At 56.1% G+C, this 20,015-nt stretch overlaps 1 protein-coding gene across 2 annotated transcripts; it reads left to right on the top strand.

The window, feature by feature from the left end:
- Positions 1–3,859: 3,859 nt before the first annotated feature.
- PDLIM4 (PDZ and LIM domain 4) lies at positions 3,860–18,311 on the top strand. 2 transcript variants are annotated; one of them, XM_081136725.1, is made up of 7 exons: positions 3,860–4,042; positions 8,620–8,771; positions 12,384–12,465; positions 16,922–17,103; positions 17,316–17,482; positions 17,788–17,905; positions 17,996–18,311. In XM_081136725.1, the coding sequence occupies exons 1-7, from the start codon at positions 3,950–3,952 to the stop codon at positions 18,198–18,200; spliced, it is 999 nt and encodes a 332-aa protein (XP_080992851.1). In that variant the 5' UTR covers positions 3,860–3,949; the 3' UTR covers positions 18,201–18,311. The 2 variants fall into 2 exon arrangements, with proteins under 2 accessions (XP_080992851.1, XP_080992852.1); XM_081136726.1 differs by lacking the exon at positions 17,788–17,905 and having other exon boundaries at positions 17,996–18,157.
- Positions 18,312–20,015: the final 1,704 nt, after the last annotated feature.

Genomic DNA, 20,015 nt, shown 5'->3' with positions numbered 1-20,015 from the left:
CTGGTGCAAGGTCCCCAGAGGAGGCACGGCAACAGCGGTGTGGGGAGTCCCTACCACAATTCTGAGGCTAGTTAATCAGGTCTAGGCTGGACATATAGCAGGCACTCAAATGTTTGTTGAGGGATCAAATGGCACAAAACTAGAGCTAGGAAACTCCCTTTGTTACAGGCACGCCCTCCCTTGTGTACTCTGTTGTACCCAACACAGCTCAAAGGCCAGCTTTGTTGCCTCCTTGACTGACTGTCATCCCAGGATATGTGAGGCATCAGCCCTCAACCTACCTCATAGGCTACACCACCCCAGACCTTCCTTTTGGATGTGGCCTGGTGTCCACGCCCCTGGTTGCCTCCACCCCTTTCAGAGCCCTTCAAACCCTGCCTAGGACAATGCCTTGGCTCCCTGTCAATGTAGGGCCAGCCCTGGAGAAGGCCTGCATGCCCCCACCTCATCCAGCCCTGCTCCTGATTGCTGTTCTCTCCATCCCACAGACTCTCAGGTTCCTCTCCTTGACCAGCAGGCCTTGTGGAGAGCAGATCCCTGGGTGGCCAGAGGCCCTGGGACCTGGAGCTGGGTTAGACAGGCCACACTCTAATAGGGGCTTCTCAGATTCTTCTTTGGCTGCCCTCTGGGGGTCTAGCTTGCACTGGGCATCCCAAGAAAAGGGGATGCCCATCAAGGATTCTAATCCCCTTGGAATCCAGGCTATTGTCCAGGAGGAGGGAGCTGGGCCTTCGAGGAGGTCTGAAATAGCTGAGCCTGAATGGGGCAGACTCCACCCAGAGATTTTTGGCCACCGGCCAGGGCGGGTCAGGGCAGGGTCTGAGCTCTCTGGCCGGCCCCTAGCACCTCACAGGAAGGTATTCTCAAGGGCTGCTCCATCAACTTCACCCCACCCCCACCCAAGACTGCATCCACTTCTGGGCAGTCCACTGAGTTGGCCTTACCCTCAATCTGAGGTTGTTCCTGTCCCAGCCCTTTCCTCTCCTTCCCTTAGGCTCAGCCTCAAGGCCACCTCCCAAGGGCATCTGCTTCTGCTGGAACCTGCCAGCCAATTGAAGAAAAAGCACTGTGGTTTCTTCTGACCTTGGACAGACTTGGCCAGGCACAGGGTACCTGGGCATAGTGCCCTGATACACTTGGGGCTCTCCTGAAGGATAGGGCCACTGGGTGTAGTCTCCAAGGGTACAAGAGCTAGTTCTCCCCCTCCTAGGCCCCCTCCCCCCCTCCCTGCCTTTCTCTGGGCTGTGGTCAAGGGGTGAGCTGAGATAACAATTCCCATAGTAGTGATAATATTGTTAGTGGCAAATGTTTTTGAATACCTTCTGTATGGCCAGGCTCTCTGTTGGGTGCTGGGGAAACATAAATAAGTAAGATAGACAGACACCCAGCCCCCACGGATCTCTCGATTCCAGCCCGGGGCAGGCATAGGTTGTGGCATATGGAAAGTACTCAATACGTATTTGTTGAATGGATAAAGAATGCATGAAATGAGCAGTCTGGTTATACCCAGCAGCACAGATGCCTGGTGGGATGTGCAGTGAACAAGTGAAGGCCACTAGGGCAGAGGTGATGCATGACCCAGCTACCACCATCTCCACCTTGGAGAGGGCTCCCAGGCCCTGTAACTGCCTTCGACTTAGTGCCCCAGCATGACAGAAATTAAGCAACATAGCAAGCCCCCTCGGAACAAAGCCATTAAGAGTAAAAAGAAAGTTCTGAGGGCTTCCTGGATGGGTTGGATGCAGGGTACTCAGGAGTGAGCTCACAGTGTGGCCCCTAAGAATGGTTAGTCTCCAGGAATATAGCCCAGCCCAGGCCCGTCAGAAGTGAGCCTCTAATATCCTCTGAAGTACAGATGTCATCAAGAACCTACTGTGGGGGATGACTGGCATGGGCCCAGGAACTGCCCCAGAAACTGTACAATGAAATGGGAAAGTTCATGTACCAGATTCTAGAAGAGTCATTTCCACTCCACCTCCATCTTCAACCATGTGAGAGAAGCCTTCACAGATGGACTATACTGCCCAGATGATGAAGGGCTAGGAAAGTCATATTCAGGAGGACCACTCCTGGAAGGGGGTGATATACTCCCTCAAGTGGAAGTAAACAAGAAGACAATGAAAGGCTTTCAGGGTGGGGGTTTGGCAGTACCTAGGGGTGTGGAACTTGAGAAGGAAGCAATGTCTAAGGAGGAGTTTCAGTAATCCACTAGGGGATGCCTTGGGTAGGGAGTTCCACAGACTCTTGAGGTCCCCTCTCCCACCCAGCAATGCTCTGTACCATCTACATTCACTATAGCTCTTGGAGTCCAGATGAAGAGTCTCTGACCACCCAGCCATGCTGTGTACCTAACCTCCAGACAGTCAGTGATAGGGGATGGTTGCCCCATTCTCCAAGTCACCCAGTGAGGTTCAAGTCCTAGGGAGCCTCTGGCCTAAGGGCGTTTGAGAGACCATCCAGAGACAAACTCTCCTGCTGGCCCTTCCTCTCTGTCCTTGTGGGCCCCAGAAACCTGCTTCACCTCACAGCATTGAGTGCCTAATGGCCGATGCTCTGTGGGTAGGGACACCCCCCTCACACACATATACACACCACTGCTACACACACCACTCACATTTCTCTGCAAGCTCAACAGACAGCAGCACCCCATCTCCCAGAGAGGCATCCCTGTTCCACCTCAAAGGCTGCCCACCTTCTTTGGACTACCCTAGGTTTGTGCCTCTCAAGCAGCAGTTCTCCTTGCAGGTGTTAGAGACTTATGGGCACGTCTCATCCCCACAGCCTGTTAGGCTCCTGAGGACAGAGCCCTTACCAGAACTTGGCTAAGAGGGGACACAGGGTTGTCATGAATGGCTAAATTAGGGACCTCCTTGGAGTCTGGAAAAGCAAACACGGTTGCCCTGATGCATCCAGACACAAAGTGTCCAGGAGAGCCAGAGGGTGGCAGGCGGCCCCCTGGCCAAGCCACGGCCCCCACAAAGGCTGTTCAAGGATGTCCCTGGAGTACATGGTTGAGAGTGGAAAGAAGGCCAGCAAGCGGCCCAAGTGAAGGGCTGCCCACAATTCCACTCCCCTCGGGTACTTCGTCCCCTCCTTGTGGGACAGCTGCTACCCTAGTCACCCTAGCTGCTCCTTTTCCAGGAAGCCTGGGAAAGGAAACAGAGCTCCTTGCAAAAGAGGGGAGAGGACTGTGCGGGGGAAAGTCTAAGCGTCGTGGGGAAGCAGTGACACCTGGAAGGGCAAGACACGACAAGACATCTTGCCTCTAGACTCAAGCCAGGGGTCGCCTCATCCAGACAGCCCACCTGGCCTCCAGGAACGAGGCCGGGCGCCTTTCTGTTCCCACCCCCATGCTTGGCAGTGCAGCCTGTCATGCTGGGTCCGTGCCGCTGACCAGGCCTGCTCAGGCCTCGGGCTCCCCAACAGTGCTCGCTGTTTGGAGGACTCGCCGCACTGAGGGGGCGGGGGTGAGGGACGGCGCAGCTTTGTCAGCCTGCACTTTGGGGAGGTTTCTGAGCAAGGCACGGCCCCTCCCCCACCTGGCTCCCCCCCCCCCCCGCCCCTCCGTGGGCTGCGCGCCGCCCGGCAGGAGCGACTTCAAAGGGCCTGCGCCGGAGCTTCCGCGGCGGGCTCGGGGCCACGGCCCGCAGAGCGCAAGCCAGGGCAGGAGCCCGACGTCGGGGCTGTCGCAGTCTCGGGGTATCCGAGAGCCCTGAGGGGCGCGAGGCTGCCGGCGGCCTGGGCAGAGGGGCGGGTCTTTAGAGCCCCCTGAAGTGGGAGGGTCGGGACCGCTGCGGGGCCAATCCCGGAGCGCAGGGAGCGGGGGCGGGGGCCGGGCGGAGCGGGGTCCGGGCCGGGCGGGCCGGGGGCGGGGCGCGGCGTCCAGGCGGCGGCGGCGGCGGCGATCCTCAGTGTCCGGCTCCGGCTCCGGCTGCGGCTCCGGCCCGCGATGCCCCACTCCGTGACCCTGCGCGGCCCTTCGCCCTGGGGCTTCCGCCTGGTGGGCGGCCGGGACTTCAGCGCGCCCCTCACCATCTCTCGGGTGAGTCCGGTGGCCACGGGGCCGCGGGGAGGTCCTGGATCCGAGACTCGGTCCTCCCGATCCACCCGGGACCCGGATCCCCCACGTTCCTGAGGCTCGAAGGCTGGGTGACCCAGACAATGTAGAGGAGACTTCCAGGCTGGGCAGTGTCGCCCTAACCCCTTTTCCTCCCTTCTGCTGGGCCTGCCTGCTCTGTCCCTTGGAGGAACACCCCAAGAATTCACACGCCAGCCTTCCTGCTGGCCTCATTTGGGGGACTCACTGCAGGCCAAGGAAGGACCGCAGTCATGGGCCAGGGGTTTGGACAGATCTACAGAAGCTCAGAAACGCTGCTTAGACTGAACCCAACCTGAAGATTTGGAGCATGATGATTTGAAAGTCCCCTCCCCTTATCAAAGGACCTTGCCAGAAGAGCTGGGGTCCTCTCTGAATCTGAAAAGAGAAAGATCCATCCACTTCCCCACACTAGTTTTGGTCAGGCTCTCATCAGTGACCTCAGTCGACCTAAGGGGAAGTAACCAGGAGAAATCTTGCTTTCCAGGGGAAGGAGAGACTTGACTGTGAGCTTGTGAGACCTCTCCCCACAAGGCCAGGAACCAGGATAGCCTCAGCCCAGTTCCTCGAGATTCCAGGACCATGCACTGCCCCAGGCTTAGGACAGAGGAGGAAGGGAGGGGGACACAACCTTGGGCTGTATAGCTAATCTGAGGACAGAGAAGCAGAGAGGATTCAGGCCCTGTCAGAGGGGGTGCCCATTCTGGGGGAGATGGGATCCTGGCCCAGCCTTGGGGTACCATAGTTTGAAGGGCCAGAATAGGGGACTCACACTCAGTCCCTGGGGGACAGAAGAGAAGAGAACCCAGGCCCTGCCCTTGGGGGCTCCCAGTCTGGAGGGAAGAGAGGAGGGCATCTGAGAACATCTGAGAGCCATCCCTTGCTCCCGCACAGCTGTTTTGGCCTTTCGGGGGGCCTGTGTCAGGGGAACTGAGAACCACCTTCCCCCACCCGACTGCCACCTCTCACCATGGGGGCTGGACCAAGCTGGCTGGACATTCAGACACTTCTTTCCAGTTCTTGGGAGGGGGGTGGGCACCCAGTGGACCGTGGAATCATGGAATCCCATTTGTGGGGGCTACGGTGACAGGCAGGCCCAGCTGTCCTGGGAGGCTTCCCACATCTGCCTTCACCCCACACCACCAGGTCCCTGGGGCTGAATGAGATAGGCCTTCAACACATCCCGAGCCTTTCATCTCTCACTTTCCTGAGGGAGCCCTGCTGGGTGTGTGTGTGTGTGTGTGTGTGTGTGTGTGTGTGTGTGTGTGTGTGTGTGCATCTGTGTCTGCCTGTGTATGTCATGCTGTGTGTCCACAGAGGTGGGCTGGTGGGGGCGCTAGGCTAGCCGGTGGGCCAGGCACCCTGGGCGTGAGGCCGCTGACAGGCTCAGTGGCGGCGGCTGACGGCCACAGGCGGCAGGGAGCAGAGACATCTGTTGCCCACGCGGCTGCCTGCCTGCGGAGGAAAGGCCTCCACACGTCACAGCCGCAGCAGCAGCGGCCTTGTTTGGAGCTGACAGTGATGCAGGCCCCTGGCAGGCCGGCCAGCTGGGAGATGGTTTGCCTGGAAGAACCACCCCCCCATGTCCCCCAAAGTCGCAAGGCAGCAGCTCCAGGCCTGAGGAGCCAGGATGACTGAGCTTGGGTTTGGGTGGGATCTGGGGAGATTTATGGGGCTAGGGAGGCACAGGCCACAACTTGCCCAGCAGATACCTCAAGGACAGGTCTGCAGACATTGAGGATAAATGGGAATGTCCTCACCCAGGGGTTCAAGACCCAACCCTCCCATGCTTCCAGGACCTCCCCCACCCAGGAGGGACAGCTATACTCAGACAGGGAGGAGGCTGGCTGCCTGGCAGAGCTGGGACTTTGCAACCTTAGCCCACAAAGCCTCCAAGAACATTGTCCAGGGCTCCTTCCCCACGGACTATAGTGATTGCTGGCTTTGGTGCATCCACAGCGTTCCAGGCCACACCCTAAAGGGTGTTGGTCCCAGCTCCTCAGCAACTGGTGCTTGGAATGAGCATCAGTGTGCCCAACCCCCCATGGCAGGTTTTTGCCCTGATTGTCTCAGATAATTTGTTTTCACAGCAGCCCTTAGAAGAACTCCCTCTGGCCCTACGTTAATGATGGGGACACTAAGGCTCAGAGAGGCTAAGGTAATGTACCCTGAGAAGCAGAGCTGGGACAGGAATCCAGGCCTGTTGAGCTTGCTGTGACTATATGGAAAATACAGGCACCTGACTCTCTGGCTGCTAGCCATCACAGCCTCTAGGCTGGGCGGAGTGGAGCAGGGCCTGGGGATGTAGTAGCAGCTACAGGTAAGGGGGCTGGTTCAAGCCCCAGCCTCCCTGCTGACTCACTGCTCCCCTCTACCTTTCTTCTGTCTGTTTATCCTTCACTCAGCAGCCAGAAGGATGAGCTTGAATTCAGTTCTGTCCTGTGACTTCCCTGCTTAGGTGGGTTCCCATCCATCTAAGAGAAATGCCAACTTCTCACCTGGGCCTACAAGGCCCGCAGACTTGGCCCCTGCTCCTTCTCTGACTTCATCTCTTCCACTCTCTCCTCACTAAGGATGCTTCAGCCACAAGCCTGCTTTTATTTTTACTCTCTCTCCCAAATGAACCATTATACATGCTGATCCTTCTACCTGGGACACTCTCACTCCCCTCCTCCCTTTTTTCAGAAAAGCACACAGTAGTTACCAGCATAGGAGTTGGAACCAGTTGACCTGGATTGAAATCCTAACTCCCATTTATCAATTGAGTATCCTTCTTTACTTCTCCGGACCTCGGTTATCTCACCTAGCAAATGGGCTTGCCTTCAGGATTAATGAGACAATGCATGGAAAGTCAGTTGGGAGAGTCACCATTTCCTGGCCTCACGCCCTCTCTGACCAGAACTCTCCGGGCTAGTGGAGCTGGCAGGAGTTTCAGCCACCTCTGCTTTCGAGAACTTCCCCCACCCACAGGGGCCTGAATGTGCCCTTGTGCTGGCTGAGTCATCCTGCAGCTATGGGCCCCCCTGAGGAAGAAGACTCCTCTCCAGTCTGGGGACTGGGTGAGGTGCCCCTCCCCCCAAGTCTCTCTTTCTTTGTCTGTAAATGCGGATGACAATGCCTCTGTCTCACCAGGTGCTTGAGAGGTTGCCACGAGCTAATTATGGGTAAAGCACTGAACCTAGGCCATGTCACAGAGCAGTTATCCATGAAGGAGAGGGGGCCTGGGCAGGGCCTTGAGGGGAGGGTGGGATGGGTCCACCTGGGCGCCTCCCCTAGGAGGACAAGCCTGTGCAGGTACCCAGGCCCTAGGAGTGAACATTAATGGGGGCAGGCGGCTGCGGGTGTGATACCCTAGAACATTCCTTGGAGCAGCCTATTTCAGGGTAGGTCAGCTCTGGCAGTACTCACACCAGGACTCCAGCCAAGGAGCTGCCAGCACCTCAGCTTTGTCCACTCACTACTGAGACCAGCTAAGCTGAACCTGGACAGGTTTCCAGAAGCTCCCACCCCCCACCAATAGGAACAGGGTGACTGGCAGCTCTTGAGCCACAGCAGATCACTGCTGGAGAGACTGGGTAGGAATGAGGGTGCCTAACGTCCATTTCCAAAGGCTGGGGACAGGGTGAAGGGTTCCCTGGGCTGCCTATTCATGCCTCCCTGTGAGCCTGTCCCCAACCTCAAGTGGCCCTCATCAGGGGACCAGCATTCTAAGAGGCTTCAGCTGTGGATACCACTTGATCCTCTGGGGTCAGTAGTGACACCAAGGTGGCCTGAGTGAGTGCCTATCCTACAGAGGAAGTGAGGATGAAATTGTGACCCAGGAATGCAGGCTGGCAACTAGAAGTAGATGGCCCTGGATATACCTGGGAAGGTGATGACCCAGACCTAAAGTGAGGCACTAACAATGTTAAGGAAACAGAGTGGTACAGGGGATGCACAGGGTACTGTGAGAGCCCAGAGGAGAGACTCCCAGGGGAAAAGGCCTCTGCTGAGACCTGAAGGGTGAGAAGGAGTAGGCTGGTAATTAGGATTTGGGGTCAAAGGAAAGAATGTTTCAGGGAAAGAGAACAGCATCTGCGGAAGTGTGGAGGTGAGAGACACCTGGTGCCCCTGTGTGCCCTCTGAACATTCAGATGATCTAGATAGAGTGTGAGTGGGTGTAGGCGAATGTGTGGTGGGGATGAGAGGAAACAGGTAGGGAGCCAAGGTCATTAAGGGTTTGAATGTCCCTCAAGGGACTGCTATGTGATCTGACTGGGTAGGGCACTGTCTATGTATTTGTGAAATGTCCGTGCTTTGTATGTATCTAGGAGCACATGTATCCCTGTGTGTCCCTTGCACATCCTTGGGCATATATGCAGGCTGCAGGAGTAACATCCCACTTGTCCCAGCCCAGAGAAAGCCCCTCTTATGCCCTAACACCCACCAGGCCTCCAGGTACTGGAGTTGGGGATTTTAGAGCAGAGGTTGCAGCCAGGCCACATAGTGACCAATGTCCTGCCATCTGGCTTGTCCACTCACAGGTCCATGCTGGCAGCAAGGCTGCACTGGCTGCCCTGTGCCCTGGAGACCTGATTCAGGCCATCAATGGTGAGAGCACAGAGCTCATGACACACCTGGAGGCGCAGAACCGCATCAAGGGCTGCCACGACCACCTCACCCTCTCCGTGAGCAGGTACGCGGAGGGCAGGCTGGGCCAAGAGAATTGGAAAGCAGAGTGATTTAGGGGGGATAAGTTATAGTGGTCAGCATCCTGGGTGAGCTGGGCCTCACAGCCGCTCTGCTACAGCTCCCAGGCACCCCGGTCCTAAGGAGCAGTGCTTTCACAGGGGCCTGGCAGGCGCTGGAGATGGGGGTGGCTTGAGAAAGGAAAAAGCCCCCTTTTAACTCAGGGCTGGAAGTGTGTTGGGGGACTTCAGCCCAAAATCAGGACTGAAATAAGACCTTGGGTAGCCTCCAGAGGGGTGACTTCAATCCTTTCACCGCCCCTAAGTAACCAGCGTAATGACCATTTCAAAGAGGTTTCTTGGGCAATGCCTCATTTAACCCTCAATTCAACTTGATAAAGTAAAACCTAATATAGTCCTCACTCTACAGATGAGACAACTGAGGCTCAGAAAGACGAGGGTGCTCAAAGTCACACAGCGAGGGAGTTGGGAAGTAAAATTTGACCTCAGGTCTTTCTCACTCCCAAAAACTCCACTCCTACTTGGCTGCTGACCACTCCTGACAGCCCCATAGCTGTTGTGCCTCAGCTGTCCCCACTATGGCCCATGTCTCTGCCCTAGTTACATCTGGATGCCGTGGACTGTGTAATGTTACACAGCCCTTCATGAAGAGGAGGACTGGGAGTCACCAAACACCATCTGTGCCCTATAAATGGTCTAGGATGGAAGGTCCACCTGGGGCGTCCCCTGCCTTGCTCAGCCCTGGGTCTTTGCTTGGCTCTGATGTCAGTCTGCTAGGTGGTGGCTGAGTGAGATCTCCCTGCTCCCTGTCTTGCCTGGATCTAGAGAAGTCAGACATTAACTGCTGAGCTCTGCCACTTTCACTGATAACAGGGACTTTCCATGACTCCTGTGGACAAATCACAGTACAGCTAACCATGCCTTAGAGATGGCAGGGAGAGGGTGATCCATCAGCCTGGAGCCATTAAACATGGTGGGAAAGCTTCTGAAGTAGCCCCCGTTTGTGTCTGGCCCAGGGCCATATTGGGGTCAGGCCCCCAGCTGTGCTCTCGGTGCTAACTGGGTCGAGCTGTACGTCCAGGCCTTGTGCACTCCACCTGGCCCAGAGTGAAGAAGCCCCAGCCTGGGAGTTCAGCAGAGCTGGTCCTCATTTGGACTCTGGAATCTTAGGTACCCCAGATGACCTCTGTGAGCCTGAGTTTTCTCCATAAAGCAGGATCATGTTCATCACCCTCTCCCAGACGGAGGTACAGGCTAGCCCGGGGAAACGTCAGCGCTGCTCTGCCCACGCATGGCCTCTGAGGCCACCCCACTTGGCTGGGTTCCTGGGCCCTGACTCACCTCCGGACTTGACTCTCATGGCTGAATAAGGGAAGCCCTGGTGATATTGGGGCCAGGGCAAGAGGAGGGGGACTCAGGGAGGCTTACAGAGAACCTGAGTCAGGAGGTTCCCAGAGGCAATGATGTCAGGGCAGGGTTGCGGGCCCCCTTCCTTCCTTCCTTCCCTGGTCATTTGTTCCAAGCCAGGCATGGATGGAGCCCAGGGCCCACTGACCTGTTCCACTCTGGGCGTTTCGGTCCCCAGATGCTGCCTGACCATGGAGCAGGTGCGAGCACATTCTCTATCACAATTCCTGTCCCAGCTCTGCACTTGGGAACTGCTGTCTTCCAGTAAGGGATTTAATCTCAGAGCCCTTAGCTTCCTCAGCTCCAAACTCCAAAATGGGGACTTTCTTGTGATCTGGGGATTGAGTGATAATGACCTACCAAGTCTTCTCGGTCAGGGTGAAAACCTGGGGTCCGGTCCTCAGGCCCTCTGTCCTCAAACATCACACATGCTGATTCAGGGGATCAATACATGGGGGTCCCGATGACCCTCTAGGCCAGCACCTCTTCTCCTGGGCACCTTCTCACCTGCAAGGCCCCTGACTCTGCTCTCTATCCTGCAAGGACCTATGCTATGTTTGGGCCTCAAGGACCCCCCAACACGGGCTCTACCCAGACCAGGTTCCCTACCTGGCCTCTTGCGTACAGAAGGTTTTCACTCTCTACCAACTTCTCCATAGGATGAAAAGTGAAGTAAATTCCCAGCTTCCCTGCTATGCTTATTTTGTCTGGAACTCAAAGCCATGTGTCCAACAATTCAAGCTAATCCCCACTTTCTGGGCATGTTCTGTAGATCCAGGACTTTCCTGGTGTCAGCTCCAACCCTGGGGCCTCTGGTGGGGCCTCTGTTGCCCATTATGCTCAGTACAAGATGCTTTTGCAGAGCCCACCCTTTGGCTGTCACTTTGCTTAAAGATGGCAGATGGAGTCACCTGCCCAGCCTGAATTGAAGGCCTGAAGGTGCAGGTTGACATATGAATAAGCCCTTCATTCTGATTTGATGCCTTGAGCCACCCTCATGGCTCTGGGGACTTTGTGCCCTTTGACCTTCTGACCTTAGATTTGTACTTCTCTTCTGGGCAGAACTCCAGGGAATTATAAGTGAGATAGCCAGACGAGATGACCTAGGTTTGTCCCTGCAGAGTTCTCAGTTGGTGGAGGCCACAGTGAGAGCTGTGAGTTGGGGCATTCACTAGGTAGCCTGGCTGAGAGGGCTAGAACCAGATGCCAGTAGTGGTGGTGTTGTCCTAGGGCAGCAGAGGTTGGTGCCACAGACCTCCAGAAGGCTGTGGGGGAGAGAGGTAGTTTTCAGGGAGCCAAGGAATGGGTAAAGGTGAGGAAGTGCAGAGTGGGTGTGGACTGCAGGCCTGCTGAGTGGGGGAGGGAGGTAGGGTTGAGCTGCTGGCCTGGGGTTAAGACCTCAAGAAACCCCAGGAGGTGGATAGGAAGGAGAAACCCCAAGAAGCTTTTGGGGTAGAGTAGGGACATTATTACCCTTTGGTCTAACTAGCCTCACTTCATACCCACTGGCCAGTCCAAAGCCCATGCACCCTCCTCTCCTGGCCTGCCTTCCCACGGGGCTACTGAGTGGCAGGACTGGGCCCCAGGCCAGTAGCCTCTGGGTCCGTCTGCCCTGCTTACGGCAGGTTTATGATGTTTTTCTCCTCCTGAGTGGTGTTTGGCTTTTGGTTTCTATGGTGAAGCAGGAATTTCCTAATGGCCTGTTTCCCATCTGGGCTGGGCAGACATTGGTGATGACTCTGCCGGCATCAGCAGGAGGGAGGCACACCCCTTAGAGCCTCTATTCCACCTCCCTCACAGCCCAGGGATGCCTGACCCCCAGGTCCGGCCTGGATCACTCTGTCATGAGGTGGCCTTCTTTTTGCTGAGCTTATTTATGTAGGCCACAGAGAGGATAGAAGTGTGGGGGAGCTATAGCTTCTTCTCTAGGAGTCAGACCAGAGAGGGATGGAGCAGCTGGTAGGGAAGGGACACACAGCCCCATCCCAGGTGGGTTGCAAATCTAAAATCATGTTTCCTTGCCACAATGACCACCACTCTGGTGCAGGAGAAAGCACTGGGGTAATGTCCTTCTCTGTACAGGGTGCCAGGCCTGGTCCTAGATGGCTCTGGGCCCAGAACACAGCCCTTTTTGGTCTTAGTTCCCAGGCATAGTAAGCAGATATATCTGACCATCCTAATTCTTGCCACAGGCCTGAAGGCAGGAGCTGGTCCAGTGCCCCAGAGGATAGCAAGGCTCAGGCACACAGGATCCACATCGATCCCGAGATCCAGGTATGTAAAGACTCAGAGCAAGCCCAGGGAAGGAGGGCCAGGCCTGGTCCACAGGTTTAATTGCATTGGATGTCCTCACCAAGGCTCTCGGGTCCCCAGGCCAGGCTGAAGCAGAAGGCTTGTCTGGGCCATGCTCATGCCCATGCCCCATCCTGTGCTCCCCAGGTGACGGGCACATGTTGGGAGCTCTGTCTGTACTCCAGGCACTCCTGGATTTTGGGACTAAGGTGTCTGTGGTGGGGAGGGACTGGGCTAGGCCTTGGCTCAGGGCTGCCACTCACCTAGCTGGGTTTCACTCTGGTGCCCAGTGATGCCAGACCAGGAAGAAGTCACCAGGTTTGGGGGCAGACTGGGCGACAACCTCGGGCTGTGGACTGACCTCAGGCAATGGGGCACTCTTGTATTTCATCCTAGCCTTGGGTACCCACCCAGCTGGAACCAACCTCAGGCCATAGGGCTGACCTTAGAATGTTAGACACTTCCTTGCCCTATACAAGGCTGAAATTTTCTCCTGGCTGTCCTGTGACTGCATGTAGCAGGCCTCAGACTGAAGGCCCACCTGATTTTGTCATACACCTCTTTGTGTATGACAAGATCAGAGCCTTGGTGCTGTCCTCAAGGCTGCTCTACAGCCTCTTTTTGGCCATGGGATCAAGGGGCAGCCAGTTGGCAAGACTGAGATATCCAGAGCTAGCTCAACATCTCTGTGCCACATAGTTTGGGCAAGGTAGAGATTGGACTGGTGTGTGATGGAGCCAGAACCGTGAATCCCAGCACATGGGGCCACAGCCTCCTGAGCCTGCTTGTGTCTACACTTGCCATGGAGGCTTCACATGGAAGAAAGGATCTGCTGTGACCTCTCCTTCGCCGTCTATCCCCGTCCTCATCTTGCTCTGTCATTTGTTTCCTACTTTGCCTTTGCTGGCATCCCTGAGGCCAGATGCTTTTCACATGCCAGGGAGTGCCTGTTCTGGAAGGAGTGAGACACTTAGCACTTCTGGAATGGCAGAAGCCAGGGGTCTAAGGATTCCACATGACTCTATCAAGGGATCAGAGGGGCAGGGGTATCCAAGCCAAGACCTGAAGGGGGAAGAATAAGGCAGGAAAGCATGGAAAGAGGAAGTGGGCTAGGATGCATATACAAAAGCCCAAAGGTGAGTCTGTACACCACAGGTTCAGAGGAAAGAAAGGTCCCAGGATGTGGGAGGGGAGAGGTGAGGAGTGAGGTGATGGGGCAGGGTAACAAAGAGGCTCTTGGTTTCCTCTATCCAGGATGTCAGCTGTTCTTGCAGAGGCTCATGGCCACACCTGTGTCTCAGAAGCTTGCTCTGGTAGTCCCATGAACCTGAGGCCCATGGGAGCAGGGGTGGGGGTGTGTAGGGGAGAACACATAGACAAATCAGTCACACTTGACATGGGCCAGGCAGAGGGAAGCAGCATAGCACAGCCCCCCCCCCCCCCAGCTCATGTATGAGGCTCATACCAGGATGGATAGGGAAAAGGGGCCTGAGCTTGCTCTGTTCCGTCTCCAGGAGAGGCTCAGGGCCAGTGGGCCTCAAGGGCTGAGGGCTGTGGAGCAACTCCCCTTACCCCCCACTTTCCCTTACTGACCTCTTCTAGGACCAGGCTGCTGAGGCTGGAAGTGAAGGGATTTTCCACAAGCAACAGGGCAGCCCCTCAGCTGTTGCCCGCCTTTTGTACTTAAAAGGTCATGAGCTCCATGGGTGGCGAAAGAAACACCCCCACCCAGCCCCTGCAGGACTGTATCCTCAGTAACACAGACAGAGGGCCCATTGTCCCACACTGTTCCCACCCTCTGCCTGCAGGGGGGAGGAGGGTGGGCCCAGCTGGAGCCATCAAGAGGAGGAGAAAACCACAGTCGGCCCTAAGACCAGCACCAGATACCCTGGCACGCACCCCCACATGGGATGCCACGGGGCCAACAGGAGCTTCAGGCCCACCTTCCACGTAGGGTTATAGGAGATTCTCCTCTCAGGCCTCACATGGGAACACAGGAAGCACTTGGCGCAGCCCAGAGTAGAGGAAGAACAGTGATAAGGAAAGGTTTCCTGGAGAGGGTGGCTTTTAAGCTGAGAACCAGGTGATGGGTTAAGGTAAGCCAGGTGGAGCAGGCAGCCCTCGCACACTCAGCCTGTTCTCTCCAGACAAGCAGAGATCTGGAGCTTGGCTTCTGGAAGGTGCCATCTGCTCATCTGGACTCAGCACCCACCTCCATCCAAGCTGAGTGTCCCACATTCTGACCACAGTCATGTGGGAGCTGATGAGCAAGGAAACAGTTACCCCCATTCTGCTCACTAATCCAACTAAAGCTTCAACAACAAATCAGCAGCTGGCAGGTACTCAGAGAGCCCGAGCACGTGGTACCAGCTGCACCACACACAGAGAGGGGAAAACCAGGAAAGGGGCTCAGGAATGCCCATGACCGCTATGTATCCAATGAGCTTTTGCTGTGTGGCAGGCACTATGCTAAGTGCTTTGTACGCAACTATCTTATTTTATCCCCACATGGAACTTACGATTTAGAGATCATCACATGCTCCATTTCGCAGATGAAGAAACAGAGGTTCAAAGGGGAAGTGACTTGCTCAGTTAATGAGTGATAGAGCTGGGACTCAAATCAAGACGGAGGTCACCATGTGTGCCCTAACCACTGAGTTCAGACCTAGAAAGGCTGCTGCCTGGGTGGCTGTGGGAGGAGCAGTGGCTTGGATGACCCTGCAGTAGACTCACGCCCTGCTGGGTAGGGGTGAGTGAGGGCTTCCTTCCTCCAGGTCCCTCTGACTTCCCCTTCCTATTGAAGCCGCCTCTGTACCGGGCCCAGCCCTGCCCCCATGGCCCATGGCCCATCTGGTCCCCATTAGAGGCCAGGCCAGGCCAGGCCAGCCTTGCCTGCCTGCTTGCCCCACAGACACAAATGAATGAGAATGCTCAGGTTTCTCAGGGGCTCTTGTTGGGCCCAATGGGGACAAAGGTTTTCCTGCTGCTATTGCCTCCTTGATGGGGGCCCACCTGGGCAGTGAGAGACCCTCTCCTTTGTCTGTTGTGGTGGGGGATGTAGTGGTATTACCCCCATTCAGCTGCTGGTACCCATTCATTACCCAAGCTCCCGCCCAGCTCAGAGCTTGCGGAAAGCAGGCATCCAGGCAAAGCCCTACAGGCTCGACTGTGCCTCAGGGCTGGAGGCAGCCTGAATCCAAGCCAGACTCATTCCCCCTAGGCTAAGCCTCCATTTCTCCCCACCTAGTGTCTCTCTCCGCACTGTAGAGCAAGGAGATATTTATATGTCACCTTCCAGGCTGAGGCAGAGACCACCTTCATGGCCTGGACAAATGGGCTCCACCCTACAGTCAGGCTGCTGTGGCCACGAACCTCATTCCAGCCATGGAGGCCACCATGGTCATCCCCAGGGTGACCAGCACTGGCTCCAAGCATATATGTGACCCAGTATGTGTGACTAGGTTATGTAGGTGGGTTGGCTGGTGTGTGTCTTCATGCACATGTACTTGTGAGAGTGTATGTGCCTGTGTTCACATTGCTGTGGGCATGTATGTCTGCAGCTAGGGCAGCACAGCCCTGGACTTTGCAGAAACAGAGAGTCCCAGACTCTATTCAGACCCACATCCACAGAGTTACTCCTCATGGGCTGAGGAGGCATGTTCAGGGTACTCCTCCCCAAAATGTTTTAGCCATGGACATCAGACTGGCCGTGGGTTGGTGGGCTGGGGAGCCTTGAACCCTGGCCCTCTCTGCCCCTCATCTGCTGAGCCTACAGAAGGCCACCATTTTGTCCTGAGAAGCAGAAAATGCTTGGGCAGAGGTACAAGCCTGGGGGGGGGGGGGCTGACTTCACAATGGCACACTTGAATCGCAGTCTTCCCCCACCAAAGGTCCTTGGGCAGAATGATTGGTGACACAATGATTGGTGACCCTTCCTAACTCCAGAGCAGGAGTTCGTTTTTTATTTCTAGCCTATGGGTCCATCCAGCACCCAGGACAGTTCTGGCAAGTAGGAAGGTTTGGCACCAGGACCACCTCTACAAGGAAGCAACACACTCTGCTCCAGCCACGCTGGCCTTAAAAAGTTTCTTGGGATGCCCCTGCCCCAACACCATCCCTCATGGGCACCTGTGGTCATAACCACCACAGGGCTCATGAACCAAGTCTGAGTCTCAGGCCCTCAGGTTTCTGTATCTGACTTTCCACAGGCATTTCTCATTTGGGGGGGGGGGGGCGCACACCAAACCAGACCCAAGGCTCAGCCCTTCCTCACAGACCCCCTTCCTGGCTGAACACCATCACCCAGAAATGCCAGAACAAGGGGTAGCCAGCCAGCATCCAAGAAGGCCTGGAATAGTAGAGGGGAAGGTGTACTAAGAATGGCCAGAGGCCCTACCCCAGAGGGTCTCCCAGAACCTCAGGCCTCTCTCTCTCATAGGATGGCAGTCCAATGGCCAGCCGGCGGCCCTCAGTCACCGGGATTGGTCCAGAAGATGGCAGGCCAGGCCTGGGATCTCCTTATGGGGAGTCACCTCACCTCCAAGTCCCTCACAACGGCAGCAGCAGTGAGGCTGCCTTACTGGCCCAGATGAACACCCTACATGTGTCTCCACCCCACAGGTAGTACCGGACAAGTGTTTTTTGCAGCCCTCAAGATCCCATCTTAAGCCCTGATTCCTCACAAATCACCAGGTTCCGTCCTGACCCTGATACTTGATTCCTGGGTCTCCGCTGCTTGCATTCTGACCCATGAAACTTTCACCAGACCTCTGAACAGGCAGAGTGAAGGTTGGCACCGCAACCCTGTCCTTTCCTGCATCTCTTTCGCCCAGCACTGACCCAGCCAGAGGCCTGCCGCGGAGCCGCGACTGCGGCGTCCACATGGGCTCCGAGGTGTACCGGATGCTGCGGGAGCCCAGTGAGCCCCTGTGCCCCGCGGAACCCAAGCAGTCGGGCTCCTTCCGCTACTTGCAGGGCATGCTGGAGGCCGGCGAGGGCGGTAAGGCGCCAGCCCCTTTCCCCGCGTGCCTTCCCGCTCCTTGGGTGCTCCGGGACAGCCGCCCCCGCCCCGCAGCGGCGCCTTGGAGACCCCACCTCCTGCTCCCAGCCGTCCGCCCCTCCCTCGTCTCCTCCACGTGGCCCCACACCCCTCGCCCCGGCGCAGCCCCTTGCCCCACGCTCTCCAAACCCCATTCTCAGTATGCGTGCCGGGTGCAGCCCCACAGCGCCCAGAAGAGTAGTTCTTCCCTTTTTGACTTCCGCCCGAGCGCACCTGGCTCATGCCACCCGCGCTCTGGCTTTCAGGGGAGCGGCCCGGGCCCGGCAGCCCCCGGAATCTGAAGCCCGCGGCCGGCAAACTGGGAGCCCCGCTGAGCGGCCTGCAGGGGCTGCCCGAGTGCACACGCTGCGGCCACGGCATCGTGTGAGTACCCACCCCTGCCTTCCGACGCCCTGGGCGGGGCAGGCTGGCCAGTCTGTAGGCCAACGCTGTCCTCTGCCGGTCTCCCATCAGGGGGACCATCGTCAAGGCGCGGGACAAGCTGTACCACCCCGAGTGCTTCATGTGCAGCGACTGCGGCCTGAACCTCAAGCAGCGCGGTTACTTCTTCCTGGATGAGCGGCTGTACTGCGAGAACCACGCCAAGGCGCGCGTGAAGCCCCCCGAGGGCTATGACGTCGTGGCAGTGTACCCCAATGCCAAGGTGGAACTCGTCTGAGCTGCTGCTCCTGGAACACCCCCCCCCCCCCGCCTCTGCTTCTTTTAATGTCCCATCGGCCCGTGTAAATATGTTTGTCCCTGCCTCTCTAATAAACTCCCACTGCTAGGACTCGACAATTTCAGTGCTTTAGGCTGACTCCCTCCAGTGCAGGCCATGGCTCCCAAGTGCTACCTCTGTTCAGATTCCGAGCGTGTCCTGGACACTGGGTGCAATGGCGAGCAAGACAGGCACTGTGCTGTCCAAGGAGGCCACAGCCTGGATGGATGGCAGACATGAGTCACAAGTTGTATTCAAAGGGAGACGAATGAGGTCAGCGGTGCTGTAAGGCGACATCACGCCAAGGGATCTGACCCTCCGTGGAGTCAGGGAAGGTGTCAGCTGAGAACTAAGGGCTGAGAAGGGAAGAGCTGTACAGGGCGAGGAACTGTGTGCAAAGCTGTGGCAGAGGTGAGCAGAGACAGGAAAGGTCCCGCCTGGCCACCAGCATAAGCGCGGGCAGCCCCTAGCAGCCACAGAATTGCCCCTCCGGGTGTATGATCGGGAGATCTCCATCCTGTGAACCGTATCTGTCTCCCAGCCTTCTTCCAATTCTCCTTACGGTGTTTCTCACTTTCTCCCCTTTTTATTTCCCCTTCCCGTCTCTCACCACCAGGGGGCGCGCTTAGTGGGGAGGTGGTGGTGGCGGGAGGCGGAGAAGAGGAAGATTTTAGACCGTTAGGCTAGGGCTGCACCCTTCAAGATGCTCTGTCTCTAAAGGCGAGAGTAAACGCCACCCAACTCAGAGGCCGGTAGTTACAGCGGGTGCGGCAGCCTCGAGCTTTTCACGGCGTATGCACGCCGGGAGAGGCGCTCACTTTTTAAAAATATTAATGCTGCCAGAGCTGGTGACCTGGCTGCTCACACCTGAAGATGCTCCTGGACTCCAGGTCCTGTGCAATTCCCTTCTCTTTAACTTGCTTCCGGACTAGAAGCAGCCTCGTTTATTTAGTGCAGTTTTACTTAATGAACCCAAATAACATACTTTGTGCTATTGTCAATTTTGTACTATCGCAAACCACAAAAGGCTTAATCAATTCACACTCTCACAGCAGTACTCATTTCTCTGCGCTCTTGCCAACACAGGGCATTATCCCCCCCCCCCCCATTTTTGCCAATCTAAGTAAAACGCCATATGTAGTTGCTTTAAGTTGCATTTCTCTGATTACCAATAGTGAGGCATTCACTCAAATATATATTGTGTTTGTTTGTGGGTGCTGAGGGAAGAGCGGGGAACAGAATGGTCTTCTCCAAGAGTTCTTGTGGGAAATGCTCTAAACCCTTCACTCTTTTTCTTGAGATTTAACGTTTTTTTGTTTTGGTTAATCCTCACCCAAGGATATTTTTTCCATTGATTTTTAGAGAGGAAGGGAGGAAGCGGGGGAATATCAATATGAGACACACCGATTGGTTGCCTCCTGACCAGGGCCCACCCTGTAACCCAGGACATGCTCTTGACCAGGAGTCAAACCCGAGAGCCTCTGGTGCTCTGGCCAGTGCCCTAACCACGGAGCTACACCAGCCATGGCTAAAACTTCTAAATTATAGGTAGGACCTTTTCGTATTTTTGTAAGAATCTCTGTTACTCCCACCGATCTATTTTCCTATTCTTGTGACAATATCACATTGGTTTAATTACTACCATTTTAGAGTTTACTATGCCAATATCTCCCCCTTGTTCTTCATTTACAAACATGTCCTGGCTATTCTTGTACATTTTCATTGGTCAGAAGTTCAGATTCAGTATGTCAGGCTCTGGAAAAACAAGCAAACCAA

Source organism: Miniopterus schreibersii (genome assembly GCF_964146895.1).
Source record: "Miniopterus schreibersii genome assembly, chromosome: 4".
Taxonomy (NCBI): domain Eukaryota; kingdom Metazoa; phylum Chordata; class Mammalia; order Chiroptera; family Miniopteridae; genus Miniopterus; species Miniopterus schreibersii.
The sequence above is the reverse complement of the archived record's forward strand: the minus strand, read 5'-3'. Positions and strand labels throughout refer to the sequence as shown.